This window comes from Caretta caretta, chromosome 2 (assembly GCF_965140235.1).
Source record: "Caretta caretta isolate rCarCar2 chromosome 2, rCarCar1.hap1, whole genome shotgun sequence".
NCBI classification, from domain to species: Eukaryota; Metazoa; Chordata; order Testudines; family Cheloniidae; genus Caretta; species Caretta caretta.
The window spans coordinates 251,379,509-251,402,683 of record NC_134207.1 but is presented as its reverse complement, the minus strand read 5'-3'; the positions used below and the strand labels follow the sequence as shown (position 1 = coordinate 251,402,683).

The window sequence follows — 23,175 nt, the reverse complement described above, 5'->3', positions numbered from 1 at the left end:
GCCCGCCCGGCAGAGAGCTCCGCCTCCCCTTCCCACGCGCGTTCGAAAGGGGCAGCTGCACCCAAGGGCACGAGGACACACCGACCGTTGGGTGCGCCTGGGCTGTCCCGTCCACAGGCAAAGCCTCACGCCCTAACGCCCGCATTCCGCACTCCTCCCTCGCGCTACTTGAACTTCCGCTCTGCGTGCGCCCCGGGCTCGTTGACGTTCCGCCCGCCCACTTGCGCGGCACGCACGCATACGCCTCGGTTTCTGCCTCGCGCAGCCGTGGGGGCGGGGGCGTGCTGTGATAAAGCTTGGGAGTTGTGTTGCTAAGCAACCGGATCCGGACTGTGGTGCGAGGAGCAGGTTGGTGTTAAAAAGCCAGTAACAGTCTCCATGGGACTAGCCCAGGGGTGCTGCAGAGTCCCCCGGCAGGGGGGGTGTTTGTATCGGGGGTGGACCACAGGAGCCAATAAGAGGGGGCAATGTGATGGGGGCAGGGAGGCCCTTGGAGTGTGTGATGGGGGAGCGGGGGCCATGGGTTGGGTGGGGGTGAGGCAGCAGGGGCCAATGGGGGGGCAATGTGTGATGGGGAGAGCAGGAGCCATTGCGTGGGGAGGGGGAACCAGGGGCCAGTAAGGGGGAGTACTCAGTGGGGACGCAGGGGCTAGTAAGGAGGCACTGTGATGGGGGAGCAGAGGCCATTAGTGCGGTGAGGAAGCAGGGGGCCAATAAGGGGGGCAATGTGTGCTGGGGGAAAGGGGGGACAAGAGCCTGCTGGGGAGAACAGGGGCCAGTAAGGAGAGAGGTGCTGGGTGCATTCAGGAGCAGAGAACTTTTAGGGAGAGATACTGAATGTTGGAGGGGGGGAAAACAAAGGTAGATGAGGAGGGAGGGCTGGTTCTCTGGGGGATGGTTAGGATGGGTGTTGATAAATTAGAGAGACACATGACGTGAACCAATGTGCAGTAGGGAGACTTGTGCAAAGATGGGCTACTGTGATGGGATCTGATGTGTTTAAGGATGAGAAGAAGAAAGAGGTGGGGTAGGGCAGGGTGAACAGGTGGTTTCTGTAAAATGGGAATAGTTAGCAACATTTAACCTGCCTCATTCATGATTGCAAAGTTCTGTGGCAGATGGATGGAAGGTGCAATAGAAATTCAAATGATTGATTATCATAAAAATCAGTGGTTGGAATAGCACCACAGAGAATCTATAAAGAGCAATTAGAAGAGATATTTTTGCAGTCTGGTACGCTTTTTAAAATTAGAAATTAAAAATGTTGCAGTAGTTAAAATACATTTTATTATATTTTTTATTATATTTTTAGTTCCAAACTTGTTTTTACAATAAGAGATTCTTCCGATGAAGTGAGCTGTAGCTCACGAAAGCTTATGCTCAAATAAATTGGTTAGTCTCTAAGGTGCCACAAGTACTCCTTTTCTTTTTGCGAATACAGACTAACATGGCTGCTACTCTGAAACCTGTCTTTAGTTAGAGACAGTTTTATCATATTTTGAGAGGAGGAACAGAAGGTCAATTAATCTCTGAAAAAATAAATCCTTTCAGTCCACCAAACAGGTACAGCACTAGTGGGGGCTTTCCCTAAAAGCTCCAACAAGCATAACTCGGCTTCAACTTGAAGAGACCACCTCCAGGAAGGAGTAGTTCATTGTCCGTGACCTTTGCGATTGTTGGTCTCTTTATTGAGCCTGTCAAAAATGAGTGCCAGTTGTGATGGTAATTGTATGATGTCTCACTGAGACAACTCCCAAGTAAGTTGATGGAAATCTTCCAATTTTTTTCCAGTGGGAATTGGATTAGTTCTTGAAAGACTTAGCCATACACATTGTAAAGAGAGTGATCACTTTGGATGGGCTATTACCAGCAGGAGAGTGAGTTTGTGTGGGGGGGGCAGAGGGTGAGAAAACCTGGATTTGTGCTGGAAATGGCCCAACTTGATTATCATACACATTGTAAGGAGAGTGATCACTTTAGATAAGCTATTACCAGCAGGAGAGTGGGATGGGAGGAGGTATTGTTTCATGGTCTCTGTGTATATAATGTCTTCTGCAGTTTCCACAGTATGCATCTGATGAAGTGAGCTATAGCTCACGAAAGCTTATGCTCAAATAAATTGGTTAGTCTCTAAGGTGCCACAAGTACTCCTTTTCTTTTAGCTTTCTAAGGGTCAATTATCAGGTTAAAAAACAGTAGTTTAATGTCCTTCCCTAAGTTATACATAATACCTGAGACTTAATAGAAAACTTTCTGTTAAATCTAGTTTATTCTTTACTTCTTATCCTGTTTTTGTTTATTTCTCTCAAGCTTGATCAGTGGATGTGCATGAGCCAGATCATTCACTTTTGTTTATAGTCAGCTTCTCGTTTATTCCACATTCAGGTGCTCTTTGTACTTGGAAAATGCTGCAGTGTTTAAACAACAAACAAGACAAGGGAGTTTCAGAGTAACAGCCGTGTTAGTCTGTATTCGCAAAAAGAAAAGGAGTACTTGTGGCACCTTAGAGACTAACCAATTTATTTGAGCATAAGCTTTCGCGAGCTACAGCTCACTTCATCGGATGCATACTGTGGAAAGTATAGAAGATCTTTTTATACACACAAAGCATGAAAAAATGGGTGTTTACCACTACAAAAGGTTTTCTCTCCCCCCCACCCCACTCTCCTGCTGGTAATAGCTTATGTAAAGTGATCACTCTCCTTACAATGTGTATGATAATCAAGGTGGGCCATTTCCAGCACAAATCCAGGGTTTAACAACAACGGGGGGGAGGTAGGAAAAAACAAGGGGAAATAGGTTACCTTGCATAATGACTTAGCCACTCCCAGTCTCTATTCAAGCCTAAGTTAATTGTATCCAATTTGCAAATGAATTCCAATTCAACGGTCTCTCGCTGGAGTCTGGTTTTGAAGTTTTTTTGTTGTAATATTGCAACTTTCATGTCTGTAATCGTGTGACCAGAGAGATTGAAGTGTTCTCCGACTGGTTCATGAATAGGTCGGAATATGAACAAGAGGCTGCTCGGCAGCTCTCCAAAACCACTTTCTACAAGCCATTACCCTCTGATCCCACTGAGAGTTACCAAAAGAAACTACAGCATTTGCTCAAGAAACTCCCTGAAAAAGCACAAGATCAAATCCGCACAGACACACCCCTGGAACTCCGACCTGGGATATTCTATCTACTACCCAAGATCCATAAACCTGGAAATCCTGGGCGCCCCATCATCTCAGGCATTGGCACCCTGACAGCAGGATTGTCTGGGTATGTAGACTCCCTCCTCAGGCCCTATGCTACCAGCACTCCCAGCTACCTTCGAGACACCACTGACTTCCTGAGGAAACTACAATCCATCGGTGATCTTCCTGATAACACCATCCTGACCACTATGGATGTAGAAGCCCTCTACACCAACATTCCCCACAAAGATGGACTACAAGCTGTCAGGAACACTATCCCCGATAATGTCACGGCTAACCTGGTGGCTGAACTTTGTGACTTTGTCCTTACCCATAACTATTTTACATTTGGGGACAATGTATACCTTCAGATCAGTGGCTCTGCTATGGGTACCCGCATGGCCCCACAGTATGCCAACATTTTTATGGCTGACTTAGAACAACGCTTCCTCAGCTCTTGTCCCCTAACGCCCCTACTCTACTTGCGCTATATTGATGACATCTTCATCATCTGAACCCATGGAAGAGAAGCCCTTGACGAATTCCACCATGATTTCAACAATTTCCATCCCACCATCAACCTCAGCCTGGCCCAGTCCACACAAGAGATCCACTTCCTGGACACTACAGTGCTAATAAACGATGGTCGCATAAACACCACCCTATACCGGAAACCTACTGACCGCTATTCCTACCTACATGCCTCCAGCTTTCACCCTGACCACACCACACAATCCATTGTCTACAGCCAAGCTCTGCGATACAACCGCATTTGCTCCAACCCCTCAGACAGAGACAAACACCTACAAGATCTCTATCAAGCGTTCTTACAACTACAGTACCCACCTGCGGAAGTGAAGAAACAGATTGATAGAGCCAGAAGAGTTCCCAGAAGTCACCTACTACAGGACAGGCCTAACAAAGAAAATAACAGGACGCCACTAGCTGTCACCTTCAGTCCCCAACTAAAACCCCTTCAACGCATTATTAAGGATCTACAACCTATCCTGGTATTGTATATCCTGAAGGATGACCCAACACTCTCACAAATCCTGGGAGACATGTCAGTCCTTGCCTACAGACAGCCCCCCAACCTGAAGCAAATACTCAACAGCAACCACATACCACACAACAGAACCACTAACCCAGGAACTTATCCTTGCAACAAAGCCCGTTGCCAACTGTGCCCACATATCTATTCAGGGGACACCATCACAGGGTCTAATAACATCAGCCACACTATCAGAGGCTCGTTCACCTGCACACCCACCAATGTGATATATGCCATCATGTGCCAGCAATGCCCCTCTGCCATGTACATTGGTCAAACTGGATAGTCTCTACGTAAAAGACTAAATGGACACAAATCAGATGTCAAGAATTATAACATTCATAAACCAGTCGGAGAACACTTCAATCTCTCTGGTCACGTGATTACAGACATGAAAGTTGCGATATTACAACAAAAAAACTTCAAATCCAGAGTCCAGCGAGAGACTGTTGAATTGGAATTCATTTGCAAATTGGATACAATTAACTTAGGCTTGAATAGAGACTGGGAGTGGCTAAGTCATTATGCAAGGTAACCTATTTCCTCTTGTTTTTTCCAACCCCCCCGCTCCCCCCACTGTTCCTCAGACGTTGTTGTTAAACCCTGGATTTGTGCTGGAAATGGCCCACCTTGATTATCATACACATTGTAAGGAGAGTGATCACTTTACATAAGCTATTACCAGCAGGAGAGTGGGGTGGGGGGGAGAGAAAACCTTTTGTAGTGGTAAACACCCATTTTTTCATGCTTTGTGTGTATAAAAAGATCTTCTATACTTTCCACAGTATGCATCCGATGAAGTGAGCTGTAGCTCACGAAAGCTTATGCTCAAATAAATTGGTTAGTCTCTAAGGTGCCACAAGTACTCCTTTTCTTTAAGGCAAGGGAGTGTTTAGAGTATGGTTTGTTTGTTTCAACAGTTTCCACTGCAATTTAAACAATTAAAACAAAAAATCTGTTGGTTTTTTAATTAATAAAAGATAGTTTTTCAAAGTTTAAATTATTGTGAAAATCTGACCCATGTCACTTTAAATATTGGGACAGCTTTCATTCCATAATAAAGAGCAGGGGAAATTATTATTACTATATAGTCTGTGCTTTAAATTCAACTCAGAAGCCGAGCAACAGCGTGGGAGATCGTGAATAGGGCCTTACCAAATTCATGGCCATGAAATGAACCGTGAAATCTGGTCTCCCCCTGTGAAATCTGTTTTTCTGTGTGCTTTTACCCTATACTATACAGATTTCACAGGGAGACCAGCATCTTGCCACCCTTACCTCTACACTACCTTCAGAGCTGGGTGGCTGGAGAACAGCGGCTGTTGGCTGAGCGCCCAGCTCTGAAGGTGGTGCCCCACAAGCAGCAGCGTAGAAGTAATGGTGGCAATACCATGCCATGCCACCCTTACTTCTGTGCTGCTGCCTTCAAAGCAGGGTGGCCAGAGAGTGGTGGCTGCTAACTCAGGGCCCAGTCTACAGGCAGCAGTGCAGAAGTGAGGGTGACAATGCCATACCATGCCATCCTTACTTCTGCGCTGCTGCTGGTGGCAGCACTGCCTTCAGAGCTGGGTTCCTGGCGAGCAGCCACCACTCTTCAGCTGCCCAGCACCACTGCCAGCAGCAGCAGCGCAGAAGTAAGGGTAGCAGTACCGCAGCTCCCTTCTAGAATAACTCTGCAACCCCCACCCCAACTCCTTTTTGGGTCAGGAACCCTACAATTACAACACCTTGAAATTTCAGATTTAAATAGCTGAAATCATGAAATTTACTATTTTAAAAATCCTATGACCATGAAATTGACTTAAATGGACCATGAATTTGGTAGGGCCCTAGCACACAAGTGTAAAGTGCTCCTTGTGAAATTGTTCACTCATTAAAAAGATGGCTGTATTCTATGCCATTTAAAGTTTCTGAATAAGCTTATGGATGTTGTCTACATAGAATACATCATAATAGTCTAATTCTGAAGTGACAAAGCCATGGATGACAACAGCAAGGTTTTCATTTGAAATGGTCTGCAAATGAAATTGGCTCTTTTGGCCAAACATAAATGGAGGAAAGCAATCCTAGCCACTGATACTATCCAGAACTCCATGTGATAAACTCTGGTAATCAAAGACGGATGCACAACCTCGTTGAAGGAGAATAGAACCACAGTCATGTCTTCTGGTTATTTTCCCCAACCTACCATCACCTCCAAATGATCAAGGACCTTGATTATCATACACATTGTAAGGAGAGTGATCACTTTACATAAGCTATTACCAGCAGGAGAGTGGGGTGGGGGGAGAGAAAACCTTTTGTAGTGATAATCACCCATTTTTTCATGGTTTGTGTGTATAAAAATGTCTTCATGCATCCGATGAAGTGAGCTGTAGCTCACAAAAGCTTATGCTCAAATAAATTGGTTAGTCTCTAAGGTGCCACAAGTACTCCTTTTCTTTTTGCAAAAAGGGTATTGAAGGTGTAGTCATTAGTGAGCAGAAAGAGTGGTGGGGAGCAACACAGACACATCCAGGTCCAAGATTCAGGCAGGGGTTGTGCCACATACAGCCTTGAAGTCAAGGACAAGAAGTTTTAATTAGATGCACACCAGCACAGTGAGTAAATGGTGTCTAGTTATAGTCATGGATAAGAAGGTAGCCTTTGGCAATACCTTTTTGGATGGGATGGAACCATAAGGCTAGTATGAAGAAGACCGGGGAGAAGGAGATTGCAGTAATGAAGGTGGGAGATGATATGGGTAGGGACAAGGAATTTGGACGTTTTTCTATTTGGGGTGGAAATGAAAGGCCAGATTTTGAATAGAGGAGGAAAAAGGCAACATGAGTTGACCATAGTCTTGATGTGGGGCGAGACGGAAAGGGAGAAGTCAAAGACATCCCAAATTAATTACTACAGGCCTGCATGACAGAGGATAGTGGCATCATTAACGGTAAAGAAGATTGGAAGTAGTGGAGGTTTGGGATGAAAGATTATGAGCTTAGATTTGGCCATGTTGAGTTTAAGATGACAATAAACAATCCAATATAGGCAGTCAGGGAGGTAGCAAAATATGATATCAAAGTAGAGTTGCCAACTGTCTAATCACACATACCCAAACACCCTTGCCCCACCCTCTGCCTCAAGGCCCCGCCCCTTCTCCGAGGCCCTGCCTCGCTCACTCCATCCCTGCTCCCTCCATCGCTTGCTCTCCCTCACCCTCACTCATTCTTACCAGGCAGGGGGTTGGGGTGTGGGCTCCGGGTTGGGGCTGAGCATTCGGAGTGTGGGAGGGGGCTCTGGGCTTAGCCTGGAGCAGCTGGTTGGGGTGCGGTGTGCAAGCTCTGGGAGGGAGTTTGGGTGCAGAAGGGGGCTCTGGGCAGGGGGTTGGGGTGCAGGTGGGGTGTGGGGTGCTGGCTCTTGGAGGGGGCTTAGGGCTGGGGCAGAAGGTTGGGGTGCGGGCTCTGGCCAGGCGTCACTTACCTCGAGTGGCTCCCAGTCAGCAGTGCAGCGGGGCTAAGGAAGGCTCCCTGCCTGCCCTGGCCCCTCGCCGCTCCCAGAATCGGCCAGCACATCCCTGCAGCCCCTGGTGGGGCCAGGGGGCTCCGCACGCTGCCCCTACTTGCAGGCACTCCCCCACAGCTCCCAGTGGCCACAGTTCCCAGCTAATGGAAGTTGTGGAGTTGGCACTGGGAGTGGGGTCAGCACATGGAGGACCCCCCCAGGCCACAGGGACGTGCCAGCTGCTCTGGGAGCGGCATGGAGCCAGGGCAGGCAGAGAGCCTGCCTTAGCCCCACTGTGCTGCTGGGCTTTTAGCAGCCTAAAATCTTCCAGTTTGGCTTGAGTAGCCTTAAGGAGATAGAGCCCGATTCCAGGAGACTCCCAATGAAACTGGGAGGGTTGGCAACCCTATGTCGAAGCAGAGAGTACAGGTCAGGAGTGGAGAAGTATACCTGAAAGTTATCAGAAAAGAGAGAGAATTCAACTCAAGTGAGCAGATGAATTCAGCCAAGGATAGGGACAAGAGGAGAAGGCTCAGAACAGAGACCTAAGGTACCCAAACTGGGAAGGGGGGACGGGAGGAGGATGATCGACCAACAGATGTTGAAATAGCTTCCAGAGAACAGGGAGAACCAAGAGAGGTCACAGCTTAGATTATAAATGCTTTGGAACAGGATGTGTGTGTGTATGTGTGTGTGTTTGTACAGTGCTTATCTTAATGGGGTCCTGGTCCATGACTGGGGCTGTTAGGTGCCAACACAATACAAATAATCTAAAAGCTGATATAAAGGCAGGATTGCAGGACAGATCCATTAGCTCCTATACAAAAATATACTGTATGCAGCATATGTACTACATTGGAGTTTGTGGGGGGAGCGGGGTCACAATCTACTTTTGTTTTACATGGAGCTAATTTTTTCAGCACCATTGTGCGTTGTGCTAACCTCTTGTTGTCCACAGGTGTAGAAAATAGTGAACATTGACAGTACTGTGGAAGTGTACAAAATTAATGAGGGTATTTCTGTTGATCAAAAAGTTACTAATTCTTTTGTATTTTTGGTTTTAGAACTACAAGATATTACAAAATATGCTGTCAATTGTCGCTGTCAATGGAACATCATTATTCTGTTTTGAAGACAAGTAGTTCATCAGTGACTTCAGTCCATAATTCTAAAAACAATTACAAGGTGCACAGGTCATATTTTATGCTAAAAGAAGTGAGCATTACAAAAAATTGAAATGAATATAGATAGGCCCATTTAGTGTGTTAAAAGTAATATATACTTACAAGTATTTGTTTATGTTCAGGGCTATGAAAGGCAAGATTAGCCTTGGGATTGTGTTTAATTATACTGAGGCAAAATATGTTTAGGCATGTCCAACTTTTATAGTTCATAATGAGTTTATTGCATATAATAATTATGGGTTCAGTAATTAAAAGTTAAAAATTACTGCTATTTTATTTAATATAAACCATAAATCAAATGTTTCTTTTGACTTTATAAGTTAAGGTTAGGATGTGTCAGTAACATCAATCTTAAATTTCATATTATGGTAATTGTACATTAGTAAGACTTCAAGCATGGAAGTTGTATATGTATAAAAACCTTTGTTAAATTAAAACATCATTGGCTAAGGGCTGAACTTTTCTTTTTTAATATACTGTACATAATGTACACATATACAAGTCATTTATATTAATAATTTTGGATTTTTTTAGGGCAGTTCCTCCAAACGAGATATTTTAGCTGTTACTGCAGTTGCTTTACAAGATCATATTTTACATAACCTTCAGCTGCAGGATCTTTCATTAGCAGATCCTTTTAAGTCAAAGTTAAGGAATAAAAAGAACATTTACAAACCTGTGAACAAAGAGATGGTCAGAGCAGTAGTAGATACTGGACTAAGAAAAAAGAGCATTCTCCACACAAAAAAGGAAGATCCAGAAAAAGAATATGTCCTTGATCCTAACCCTCCACAATTAACATTAGGTAAACCATTATATTTTGATTTGTGTATTTTTGCATTTTATTTCAAACTTATTAGAATACAATAGCTAGATGTTCTTTTCAATACTATTATTTAGCATAAAGCTGTATAATGCATAGAAAGTTTATAAATGTCAAAATCAAGTACTTTGGACCTTCAGGAAAACAGTGATTATTTAAACGATAAAACTGCCATCAAAAAGGTTGAATACTTTTCACATCTGTCATATATTTGAATTTATTTTCAGTGTGACAGAGAAGGGGAGAAGGAAGAAATAAGTAAGTCTAGATGAATTTTTTCGTTCTAGAAACAGGCACTTTTTTCCCCACTGTTTTTTTGTAAAAAATTTTTTTATATTAGTGGTTGAAAATACAATGCAATACAAGTATAAACAAAAACAGATGTTATTTTTAATATTGGGATGATTATATAAGATTGTGTGCAACTGTCTCTTTACCTTTTATTTAGTAAATGATGTTTACTAGTTTGGGCATAAATTGTGTGCTGTTGCTAACTTTACCCACCCCTGCGCAAATTTAAAAATGTTTGTTTTCACAATGATCTTGGGGCGAACCCCAGCAAGAATTAACACCTGTAGTTAAATACCTACTTCATATTAAGAAGCAAACATGCAACAAGATAAAAGTCACAAAAGTGAGAGCTTGGAATCATGCATAGTGAGCAAATTTCTTTTAAAAAACGTCAGTTACTAACTTTCCATAACTGTTCTTCAAGATGTGTTGCTCGTGTCCATTCCAATGTAGGTGTGTGCTCATCCCGAGCACTGCTGCCAGAAAGTTTTTCCCCCAGGGTATCTGTGGGGTCGGCTCTGGTGCCCTCTGGAGCCGCTCCTTCATAGTGCCTATTTATAGGGCCCCGCTGCCTCTCAGTTCCTTCTTGCTGGCTAACTTGGACAGAGGGGCAGGCGAAGTGGGGTGGAATGGACATGAGCAGCACATCTCGAAGAACAACAGTTACGGACGGTTAGTAACTGTTTTTTCTTCCTTGAGTGCTTGCTCATGTCGATTCCAGTGTAGGTGACTCCCAAGCAGTTACACAGGTGGAGGGTTTGGAGTTTATTGGCACACTGATTGTAACACCGCTTGGCCGAAACCCACATCATCGCTAGCTTGCTGGGTGATGACATAGTGGGACGCGAAAGGGGGGACTGATGACCATGTTGCTGCTCTATAAATGTCCTGAACTGGGACTTGCGCCATGGACGTTGCTACTGATGCTTGAGTTCTTGGAGAATAGGCTGTCAGTGGAGGAGCCAGGACTTCACTAGGTCATACCATGTGCAGATACAGACAGTGATCCACAACTAAATTCTCTGGTCTGAGACTGAATGGCCTTTCATTCTGACTGCAATGGCTATGAAAAGCTGAGTGGACTTCCGAAAAGGTTTAGTCCTTTCTATGGAAAAGGTTAGTGTACACATAACACCTAGCTGGAGTCTCTGTTCCTCCCTTTTAGTATGTGGCTTCGGATAGAAGACAAGTAGGAAGATATCCTGGTTACTAAGGAATTGTGAGACCACCTTTGGCAGGAAGTCCAAGTGTGGCTGCAGCTGAACTTTGTCCTTGAAGATGACTGTGTATGGTGGTTCTGAAGTAAGAGCTCTGCTCTCTGAGACCTTTCTGGCAGAAGTAATGGTGACTAGGAAGGCCACCTTTCAGGACAGGTAGAGCAGAGAGAACGTTGCCAGTGGTTCAAATGGGGGTCCTGTTAGATTGCCAGCACCAAGCTGAGGTCCAGGGAGGGAGTGGCTTGTGTACCTAGGGGTATAGCTGCTCCAATCCCTTAAGAAAACGATTACAGATCGAGTTTGAGAAAACTAACTGCCTGTTCATCCATGCGTGAAAGGCTGAGATTGCGGCTAGATGGACCCTAATATATGATACTGTTAGGCCTTGCTGTTTCAAGTGGAGTAGATAATCTATAATGAAAGGCAGTGTTGACTGAGCAGGCAAAACCCCTTTTGCACTGAACAGATGGAGAATCTCTTCCACTTTGCCAGGTAAGTGGTTCTAGTGGACAGTTCCCTGCTCCCAAAAAGCACCTCGCAAACTGGCCCAGAGCATGGCAGTTCTGCAGGATTCAGCCATGGAGCTTCCAGACTCGAGATTCAGATTACATACACAGCCGTGGTCCTGAGAGATCAGGCCCAGGAACAGGGGCAGGCTGATTGGCATGTCCACCAAGAGATCTAGGAGGGTGGTGAATCAGTGCTGACATGGCCGGGGCTATCAGGATAGGACGCGTCCTGTCCCTTCTGACCTTCAGCAAAACTCTGTATGAGAGGGATGGGAGGGAACGCATACAAGAGATGGTCTGTCCAAGGGAGGAGAAAGGTGTCTGTGAGTGAGACCAGGCTGTGGCAAGGAAGTAGCAGAACTGAAAACACTTCCTGTTGTGTTTTGTCACAAACAGGTCTACCTGCGGAGTTCCCCACCTCTGGGAAATGGTGCTCACGATCTGGGCAAATGGACCATTCGTGATGGTTGGGAAAGGATCTGCTGAGGTGATCCACTAACTTATTTGAGCCCGGAAAGTAGGAGACTTCGAGGTGAATCGAGTGGGCTATGCTGAATTCCCACAGTCGAAGAGCTTCTGGCATAGGGGAGAGGAGTGTTCTCTGCCCTGCTGTCGTGTTGTCTGTAAGGACCGACATGCTGTTGCCCTCCAAATGGGTTTGGAACACCTGGCAAGCTAGGTGCACTGCCCTCAGTTCCCTCACATTGATGTGTAACGAGAGGTCCTTTGGGGACCAGAGGCCCTGAGTTCTGTAGGTCCCCAAATGAGCCCCCCATCCCATTGCTGATGCATCTGTAATGAGAGACTTTGATTGGGACCTTGAGAGTGGGATTCCTGCACATACTGTCTGTGGGTCCAGCCACCAAAGAAGAGTTGCAATCACGGACAGAGGAAGTGATACCACCCTGTCCAAATGGTGTCAGCCCAGTGCATATGTCGATGCCAGCCGAGGCTGTAGAGGTCTGAGCCATAATCTCGCATGTTATACCAAATAGGTGCATGACGCTCTATGCCCTAGGAGCTTTAAGCAGTTTCTTGCTGTGGTGATGGGGTGATTCCTCAGGCTCTCTCTGAGCACCCCAAGTGCTCTGAACAAGTTTTCGAGAGAAAGGCTCTGGACTAGGTCAAGTTGAGGACTGTCCCAATTCTATCCTTTGAACTGGGGAAAAGGTAGATTTCTGCATATTTATCAACTGCTCCAGGTCCTGGAAGGTTGACTGTATTATCTCCACATCTACCTCCACCTGGGCCTTGGATTGACTTTTGATCAGCCAGTTGTCGAGGTAGGGGTAGACCTGAACCCCTTTTCTCCCAAGGAAGACTGCAGTGACTGCCATGCACTTTGTGAACACTTGAGGGGCTACTGACAGGCTGAATGGGAGCACAGTAAATTGATAGTGCATGTGGTTCACAATGAATCATAGGAACCTTTTGTGTCCCTGAAATACCGCAATATGAAAATATGCATCCTTCAAGTCGAGGGCAGTGTACCAGTCCTCTAGGTCCAGAGACGGGATAATGGAGGGCAAGGAGACCATGTGGAACATCAGTTTCTTCATGAATCTGTTGAGGTTTCGTAGGTCCAAGATCGCCATTGGCCTTCGGGATTAGGACCCCCAATCCTTTCACTCTAGTGGAACCTCTTCCATTGCTCCCGCCCTTAGGAGCAACTTGCACCTCTTGGGATAGAAGTTGGTCATGAAAAGGGTCCCTGAAGAGGAACAGGAAGGGTACGGATCCATGCGCGATAGAAGTGGGACAACTGGTCAACAAAAATAGGGAAAATTGGATCCACATATTGTCCTGGTACATCGTCCCTGAGAGTCCCATCAAAAGGCTTGCTTAGACCCCACTGATTGTCTCGGAGGGGCAGGCACTGGGACAGATGAGGACTGGGACAAAAGCCTCCTCTTATAGCCTCCACTCCTCCTGCTATAGTCTTGTCTCTGCTCTGGCGGATAAAAGCAGGCCAATGGTTGGGGCTTATGGTAATTCCTGGTGGGAGCTGGTGTATGCAACCCCAGAGATTTCAGGGTGGCTGTAGAGTCTTTCAGACTATGCAGCTTGAAGTCTGTTTGTTCCGAAAAGAGTAACTTGCCTTCAAGCAGAGGGTCCTGCACTGTCTGCTGCACCTCATAGGGCAACCTGAGGACTGAAGCCACGAACTTCTTGACATAACCATAGCCAAAGCCATGGATCAGGCTTCAGAGTTTACTGTGTCCAAAGCTGGCTGGAGGGATGCCTTTCCCCTCTTCAACTAGGGCCAAGAACTCACCCCTAGACTCCTGCAGCAAAAGCTCCTTGAATTTTGCCATTGCGCTCCAGGAGTTGAAATCATACCGGCTCAGGAGCACTTGCTGGTTTGCGATCCTGAGCTGGACGACACCAGTTGAGTACACCCTCCTGCCAAAAAGGTCTATTTTTTTGGCGTCTTTGGCCTTGGGAGTTGGCCCTAGCTGATCTTGCTGCTCCCACTCATTTGCGGCTGAAACTACCAATGAGACCAGTGACTGTGTGTATGTGTACAGGAATTCATACCCCTTGGAAGGGACAAAGTACTTTTTCTCCATCCTCTTCGCAATAGATTGGAGGGACACAGGGGTCTGCCATAAGGCCTTGATGGGGTCCAAAATGGCATTGTTCAAAGGCAGAGCCATCCGTGATAGCCCTGAAGCTGCTAAAATATCCACCTGGGCGTGGGATGATTCAGAGATCTCCTCGACCTGGATACCCAGGTTCTGGGCTACCCTCCTGATGAGCTCCTGGTGCGCCCTATAGTTGTCCTGGGAAGACTCTACACTTGTTCCAGCCACTGTCTCTTTGGGAGAGGAGGAAGAGGAAGCCTGTACCAGCAAGGGGCCTTGTTCCTCACCCTCTGAGCCGGATGGGTCCCATGGGGCTGGGTCTTGCAGTTCAGTACTGGGCTTGGCACTGAGGCCTGGTCCCTGCTCCAAGGTAATTGGTCAGGGAGCTTTCAACCCCAATGCAATGGAATAGGGCCTCCTGGACTGTGGACCCTGGACTGGCTGAAAAGCCCAGGGATTCCAAAATGGCCACTGTAGTGGCATCTGCCACTGCGCTGGTGGCCAGGGCATTGGTGAAATGCCCTGGCTCATCTCAGTCATTGGGTGTTGTCAGTTGGAGTGGTGCCTGCTCCTGCGGAAGACGAATGACTCCACCTCAGATTCTGGGGTGAGGCGATGCCAACTGGTGTCAGTGAATGGTGCCAGGAGGAAGAAGATGGGCACTGCGACATCATGGCTGGCTTACCTTTTGATGGCACCTGGGGTCTCTGTGATGCAAAGGTCCTTGCCTCCGGTGCCGCCGCGGTCAGCTCCTGAGTGGCAGGAGATGGCAGTACCAGTACCAGATGACAGCAACTCCCTCGCTGCCTCTAACGCCTCCAGCATGGACTGAAGCACCAGGGCTGTTAAACTCTGGTGGCTCTCCCTTGGTGTAGAGTCCAACAACACCCTTACTGGGGCCGGAGACAATGGTATCGTCTGCACCGCTGGCATTTCCTAGTGGCCTGACATGGGTCACCCTCTGTCTGCATCTCTATGCCCTGCAGACCTTGGGGTTGGGGATCTCCCCAGATCAGGTTTTCTCTGCTTCTTTCTTGGCACCGGCAATAGAGAGCGGTGCCAAGAATCCCATGCTGGAGTTGTCTTTCCCGGCATTGGGGATGAGTGTCGGTGCCAGGCTGTAGACACAGAGTCTTTTCTCGGCTCCAGAGAAGCGAAACAACACTGCACCTCCTTTAGAGACACTGGGGCACTTCTCACTGAAGCCAAAGTACTTGGTGCCAAGTCAATGTGTCTCGGCTCCGAAAGGGGACAAAGCGCTGCCTCCATAAGGAGGTAATTGAGTTTGGTGTCCCTGTCCTTCTTAATTCTGGGCCTGAAGCCCTTGCAAATCCTGCAACGCTCCTGCATGTGGACCTCCCCCAGATGCTTGAGGCAGCTGGAATGTGGCTGTATTAACCAGTATTGGCTGATGGTATGACACACACGGCTTGAACCCTGGGGACCGAGACATACCCCAGCGCCATGGAAGGGCTAACCCTGCTAAATGGAGTCCGCTATCAACTATACTAACTAACTTAAACTTTAAGAGAAGAACTATTTACAGATAATCAACAAAGTCCACTGAGAAAAATGCAAGGAAAATGCATACTTGCAGGAAAATGCAAGGAAGAGCAGCAGTTCCAGAGACCGTCACGGGTGGTAAGAAGGAACTGAGGTGGCAGTGAAGCCCTATATACCAGCACTGTGAGGGCACGACTTCAGGGAGCACCTGAGCCGATCTGACAGATACCACCGAGGGAAAACTTTCTGGTGGTGGTGTTCAGAGCAAGCACAAACCTACATTGAAATGGACATGAGCAAGCATTCAAAGAAGAAATATTTTTTTATTATAATACAATTTTACAGTGGCAATAAACATTGCTATAAAAATGCAGCAAGTATATTAGCAGACTAACAGCCATTATGTCTTTCCCAACCATTAGTTTCAGAGATCCCCTTGCTAAAGGTTTCTACAGCATTCTTATCATGAACCATTTCTTTTGGTTTCCTTATCTTTCCCCTCATGGGTGCCGACTCCATGGGCACTCCAGGGCTGGAGCACCCATGGAAAAAAATTAGCGGGTGCTTAGCACCCACTGGCTGCCAGCTCCCCTACTTCCCCCCCCAACCAGTGCCTCCTGCCTGCCGGAGGCCGTACCAATCAACTCCTCCCCCTCCCTTCTACTGCCTACCGCCTGCTGCAGTCAGCTGTTTTGCGGTGTTCAGGAGGCTCTGGGAGGAAGGGGGAGGAGCGGGAATGGGGCATGCTCAGGGGAGGGGGCAGAACTGGGCGGGAAGAGGTGGAGAGTTGGGAGAAGGGGTGTGGGCGGGGTCTGAGGTGGAGCGGGGGTGGGAAGACATGGGATGGGGTGGAGGGTTTGGGGGTACGTGGTGGGTGGGGGTGGGACCTGGGCGGAGCAGGGGGGGTTGAGCATCCCTGGGGCCTGGAGGAAGCTGAGGCTTATGCTTCCCCCTTTCCCCCCAAAACTTCTTGACTAGACTTTTTAAAAAAGACACAGACCTTCCCCATCAAGATCTTACAATTTAGTGAGATAAACACAGATCATGATGATTTAATCTCTTGTTGTGCCCAGAGGCCCCAGTGAAGATCACATTGCAATTGCGGTAGCTGCTGTGCAGACACACATGCCTGTACTCTAAAGAATTTAAAATTCAAGGCCCTGATTCTGCAAAGAGAACTACACAAAATCAATAGGACTCCACACAGGCAAAATGGTCTGCCTGTATGGAATCAATTGCAAGGTCAGGACTTCATAAAATAGTAGAAATGTAGGGCTGGAAGGGACCTTGAGAAATCGTTCAGTTCAGCCCCCTGCACTAAGGCAGGACAGCTAAACCTAGACCATCTCTGTTTGTCCAACCTGTTCTGAAAAACCTCTCAAAACCTCCCTGCAAAACTTAAGCCCACAAAGCTTAACTACCCTTATAGTTAGAAAGTTGTTCCTAATATCTAACCTACATCTCCCTTTCTGCAGTATAAGCCCATTACTTCTTGTTCTACCTTCAGTGGACATGGAGAACAATTGATTGCCATCCTCTTTAGAACAGCCTTGAACCTATTTGAAGATCCATCAGCTCCCCCCAGTCTTTTTTCAAGACTAAACATGCCCAGTTTTTTTAACCTTTCCTCGGAAGTCAATTTTTCTGCACTCTTTATCATTTTTGTTGCTCTCCCCTGGACTCTCTCCAATTTGTCCACATCTTTCCTAGTGTGGTGCTCAGAATTGGACACTAATCCCCTGATCCTTTTCAGCAGTAATACTGCCTACCCAGTTATTCCCCATTTTCTAATTGTGCATTTGATTTTTTTCTTTCTTTAGTGCAGTACTTTGTACCTGTCTTAACTGAATTTCATTTTGTTAATTTCAGACCAATTCTCTAGTTTGTCAAGATTGTTTTGAATTCTAATTCTATCCTCCCATCTCCTTCAGAAGGGAGTTCCAATCACCGGTAGTCTATACCTCTTCCTCTTGGTTGTGGTGACTCTGAGCCTCCCAGGCTTGGGGACCAGTGGCTCCTCCCCACTTTCTGTTGCCAGTACAGGGATGGATGGGGGATCTAGAAGGTGGAGCTAGGTCTACTTGCTGAGGTGGGCAGGAGCCAGTCTCCTCTCTGCAGAGCAGGCTGTTCTCCTTCCTCCTGTGGTGTACTAGACTCAACAAATGAGTAACAAATAGGACAAAAGGGAGTGGGGCAACAAGGGTAGTGATAATATGTTCACATGGTTATGGTTCCATGTCAGTTAAAAGGACTGTTTGTTTGGGTTTTATATTTATTTGCCTCATATAAATGGTGAGAGTCATTATGGAAGCTGAAGGCTTAGCTGAAAAAAATCAGTTAAAGTGGGAATGTATTCATTTGTTTTTTATAAGAAAGACAAAATATTTCCTTCCCAATTCATAGCACTAACTGAAGGGTCCAATATAGATTTTTGTGCAAGTGATTCCAAAGAATGTATTGAAAAACAGAAATATTGAAATTACTCATTTAAAATTTTTTATAAAGTATGATTCTGTAATTTAAAATTGAAAAAAATAAATTTAAAACTTTTACATTTAAACATCTTGATGTAATCTTCAGTATATCTTTACACAATAAACTGTTTACATTTTTGCCATAACTTTTTCCCATCTCTCACAATAATTGTATCCTCATACAATATTTCATTCTACTAATTAAATTTTCAATTCTTATTGTTGTGAAGACAACCTTGAAAATGTGAAGTGATGTAATGTTCTCTTCCTAAGTCTGCAGACAAGTCAAACAATAGCTCAGGTCTGTACTGCCCCATCTCAGCAGTGACATTAACTTTAAAGCTAAAGATGTGCAATTTAAATGTCAATATTTATAATTGTTTCACTTGTTGGTCATTTTAGCAGAAACATCGAGCTAATGCAAAATGGATTTGTCATGTAAACTTTTGGTGGGTAAACATGAATATTCTTGCATCTTGACACTCCAACCTCCATCCCTAGGGCCTTGACAAATACAATTATGCCCCACTTGTATTCATTCAAAATGCTGCTGCAAAGATAATTTTCCTGGCTAGTCACTTTGACCGTCCCACCACTTTCTCTCTCTTCTCTACTGCATTGTAACAAATGACTCATTTTTGTTTTTAAGGCTGTTCTGGAGGGGGTGCAGAGGTGAGGGCTGTGGGTGAGGGCAGTGGGGTGTGGCTGCAGATGAGGCGTTTGGGATATGGGAGGGGCTCAGGGCAAGAGTATGGGTGTAGGGGGGTGAGGGCTCTGTCTGGGGCTGGGAATGAGAGGGGCTCAGGGTGAGAGTATGAGTGTGGGGGGGTGAGGGCTCTGTCTGGCACTGGAGAGTTTGGGGGGTTAGAGAGGCTCGGGGCTGGGGCAGAGGGTTGGAGTGCAAGGAGATGAGGGCTGTGGATGGGACTGGGGATGAGGGGTTTGTGGTGTTGGAGGGGGCTCAGGGCTGGGGAAGAGGGTTGGGGTGTGGGGGATAAGGGCTCTGGCTGGGACTGGGGATAGGGTGTTGGAGGGGCTCAGAGCTAGGGTAGAGGGTTGAGGGTGCAGTGGGGGGGTGAAAACTCTGGCTGGGGGTGTGGGCTGAGCATGAGTTTGGGGTGCAGTGAGGCTGCTCTGGGACAGGGGCCAGAGAGGAGGACTCCCCCCAGCCCTTTCCCTGCTGGCAGCAGCAAGCTCTGGGGGAGAAGCACCCCTTCCCCCCGCACCCAGCAGCACACTCACCACCACCACCGTCACTGCATGTGCTCCTAGGGCTCCTCTCAGGTCCAGGAATCTCCCTCGCCTCCCCCGTGGTGGGTGCCAGGGGGTGCTGTGTGCACCTCCTCCCCTGCTGTTGCCCCTGACTGTAGCCTCACTGAGGGTGAGGGATGGGGCTGCCTCCTTGCCCAGCATGGGGCAGGAGTGGTGACTGAGGGCTGGGGGGGGTCCCCTGTGCTGGTGGAGGGTCCTGCCGGAAAACGGAAGGGTCTGAGGCGGAAGGGCAGGCTCAGAGTCAGTCTGCCCTGGCATTGGAGATGGGGGGCACTAGGACCCTGCAGTAGCAGTTGCTGCAGGGAGGCAGCATGGCTGCATGGAAGAGGCAGCCAGGGACACTCTGCTCCAGGGCCCCAGGGAGACGCACGGTGGGGGACCGGGGGACACTCAGGGGAGGTGCAGGGGGCAGCAGGTGGAGCTGGGCCCCTGGGCTCTGAATATTGCTGGCGCTAAGGCACCCCGTGGAGCTAGAACTCGCTACCCCTGATTGTAAGCTCTTTGAGGCAAGGACTGTCTCACTATTACATGTTTGAACAGCACCTAGTAAAATGGGATTCTGATCCATGTTTGGGGCCTTTAGAAACTACTGCAATACAGATAATAAACAGCAGCAGAACTTCTCTCATGACTTGAAGACTACTATGTGGGCTATTTAAATTGCAGATTTCTGATTTATGAAGATGTTAGTCATAATTAGAATCATAGACTATCAGGGTTGGAAGGGACCTCAGGAGGTCATCTAGTCCAACCCCCTGCTCAAAGCAGGACCAATCCCCAATTTTTGCCCCAGATCCCTAAACGGCCCCCTCAAGGATTGAACTCACAACCCTGGGTTTAGCAGGCCAATGCTCAAACCACTGAGCTATCCCTCCCCCCGCAAAATAAATTGTTTCTATTTATGTTGCAGTTTTTACCATATATTCTGTCAATATCACAAGGTATAATATATTTGTCATCAACTTTTTTTTATACAGAGAATGGCCTGTACAATGTATCTTTTTATGGATAAGGGAGTTCAACAGAGAGAACATTTCTTGTCAAAAGGACTGGCTTACAATTCAGCCAGTTTAAGTAATTCAGCACTTTACTGGATGAGCTATAAGCAAGATTTGCTCCCACAGCTTGTCTCCTGGACCACGGAAAGGCCTCAGGATCTCTCCTCTCTCTTTTAAAGCCTAAATTTTACTTCATCAATGAAGCTGATAGAGGAATGCATTTTACTACAATGAAGTTGATGGAGAGTGCATTTTTCATCAGTGAAGAGAATATTTTAAACTACTAAATGTAATACTTTAATTTCATACACAGTCTCTTTGCCTCTAGTCCTGGATTTGTGATGCAATTCCAAGCACCCAGAACTATGAGCTCCAGGATCTGTTGAGAGGGGCTGGATTCGTGTCTGGGTATCAAAAGTGCCCAGGGACAGTGCTGAGGATCTCCTAAGCCTGTGAAAAAAAAGTACATATATTGCACTAGGAAATGTACACGCCTGCCCAGGGAACCTGCCTGCAGCATTGGTTAAAGTTTTCTTTGCCACCTAGTTTGGGTTGGTAATGCAGCATATAAAATTGCTTAACTGCTTGATCAAGAGGCTATTATTTTCAAAGTCACAAGAAGTTTGTGTGTGATGTGATGGAAATCTATAGTTAAAGAGTATAAACTATAGTAAGAAGAAACTTAACCTTAGACATTATGCTTATTTTAATTGCTAAGTATATTTAAAATTTTTTTACTATCTACAGAACAATCATGGTTTTTTTAGGAAAGCTGTGTGCCTCGTGAATAAAAGTTTGCAAATAAACTTATAACTGAGATAAACCATAAAGCCAGACTCAGCTTTTGAAGACATCTTTTAAGCTCTGTGAAACTCTTCCCTCTCTTCACAAGGACTGGAATTGCTGGATAAAACAACTTCTTTAATCATTAAAATCATAGCTGTCCTTTGAGTCAGAAGTACAGAAGTCTTCCTCACATATAATCTACGGCAGAGCGTAAAAATCAGAGTGGAAAGAAACATCATAACACAGCCTCAAAAAGGTCTCAAACATGCTGGTACTTGGTGGCAATGCTAGAAACTCAATTCTTCTTGTGTAAGGAACTTCTCTCTCTCCAGGACAAATTAGGCTGATGGGCTTGGATACACAAGTCTGATGGCATGAGTTTTGAAAGGTAGATGCAGAAGAAAAAAGATTACTCAGAATGAGTCATTGCTACTCTCAGCTTCTAGAAAAGACTTTACATCTTAGATTTATGACAGGTTTTGATCAAAATTCAGCCACTGTTAGATACAAGAATATAAATTCACCCAAATGTGAGATTTCCAGCATTCTGTTATTCCTTAATGAAGAATTGGAATGCAGCTTAAATGGTAGTACCCTCGAGGTCCAAACTGCATCACTAGATAACCTTCGAGATTCCAGAAGTTAGACAAAACTAGATTTTCATCCACAAGGAGGTTCATCAATGCAGCCAAGATTGTGCATCATGGAAGGGTTGACACTTCCCCTACCTGGAAATATAACAACCGTTCATATATAATAAGCCTTAACAAGTTGCCCTTTTGAGCACTTTAAGGAGGTATGTCTCTTCTTCCTTTCAGTTAAAATTGCCTTCCTCGTAAAATCATTTCTGCCCTCAGGATGTCAGAGTCAGGAGTTCTCCCTATGACAGAATACTGCTTATTTTGGCCAGAAAAGATAGTTTGCAGAACCATGCCTCATTTCACTCACAGATCAAGGTACTTTGTTTGTACACCATGAGAACTGGCACGAATATTTCTGTCCTAATCTCTTGTACAGTATGGTGAAGGATGGCCCAGTGGTGAGGTACTAGCTTAGGATGCTGGTTCAGTTCCTGCTCTGCCACCGACTTCTTGTATGACCTTTGAGAAGTCAGTCTCTCTATGCCTCAGTGCCCTTTCTGGAAAATGAGGATACAGTACCTTCCTACTCTTAGGGGTGATAAGGATAAATACATTAACGATTGTGAGATATTTCGTTATTGTGGCAATAGGGGCTATATAAATACCTAAAATAGAAAGAAGTAACACAAATACAGGATGTAAGAAGAGCAAATCAGATATTGCTAAAAGAAATTAAAAAGTCTACTGCACTGTCCCCTTTCACTGAAGATGCAGAAGTAAAAATACCTCAAAATCCACCTAATAGAGATGGATTAAGGGCTGCATTGTCAAAGATTATAAAGTGTGTTGGTGAAAACTGCACTCAGAGTCATAGTTTATACCAGGATTGAGAGAACCTGCATGCCTGATGAACAAATTTGCAAGGCATCATATAGTCAAGTCTGCATATATTTAGTGAGCACTACAAGTTGGCTTTTCATTTGACACAAGGCACAGTTCATTTAACATGCTGTGGAAGCAAAATACAAATAAAAGAATGTGATTATGGACCTGCAGAAAGTTCTTTCTACTCTATCTGGTTAGAACTTTTATTTTTTATTCCTATTTCTGCCTATGCATGGCTGTCTCCACTAACCATATCAATGAAGGATAGCTGGACATGTCATTTGACTGAGAAAAGTACAGCTTACCTGTTAAATTCTTCTCTCCTAAATGGCATGCCAAGAAATCTGA

The 23,175-nt window shown here is 45.9% G+C and overlaps 1 protein-coding gene across 5 annotated transcripts in view; it reads left to right on the top strand.

Annotated features, from left to right (window-relative positions):
• The first annotated feature begins 218 nt into the window (after positions 1-218).
• Positions 219-23,175, top strand: part of RNF32 (ring finger protein 32) — a 53,920-nt gene continuing 30,963 nt past the window's right edge. For 2 of the 5 annotated variants that reach the window (XM_048837608.2, XM_048837606.2), the window contains exons 1-3: positions 219-348; positions 8,784-8,934; positions 9,438-9,708. In XM_048837608.2, the coding sequence (XP_048693565.1) occupies positions 8,827-8,934; positions 9,438-9,708 (379 nt within the window). In that variant the 5' untranslated portion in view covers positions 219-348; positions 8,784-8,826. Of the gene's footprint in view, positions 349-1,551; positions 1,758-8,783; positions 8,935-9,437; positions 9,709-23,175 lie in introns of all 5 variants that reach the window. The other 3 variants (XM_048837607.2, XM_048837609.2, XM_048837610.2) reach the window with 3 other exon arrangements.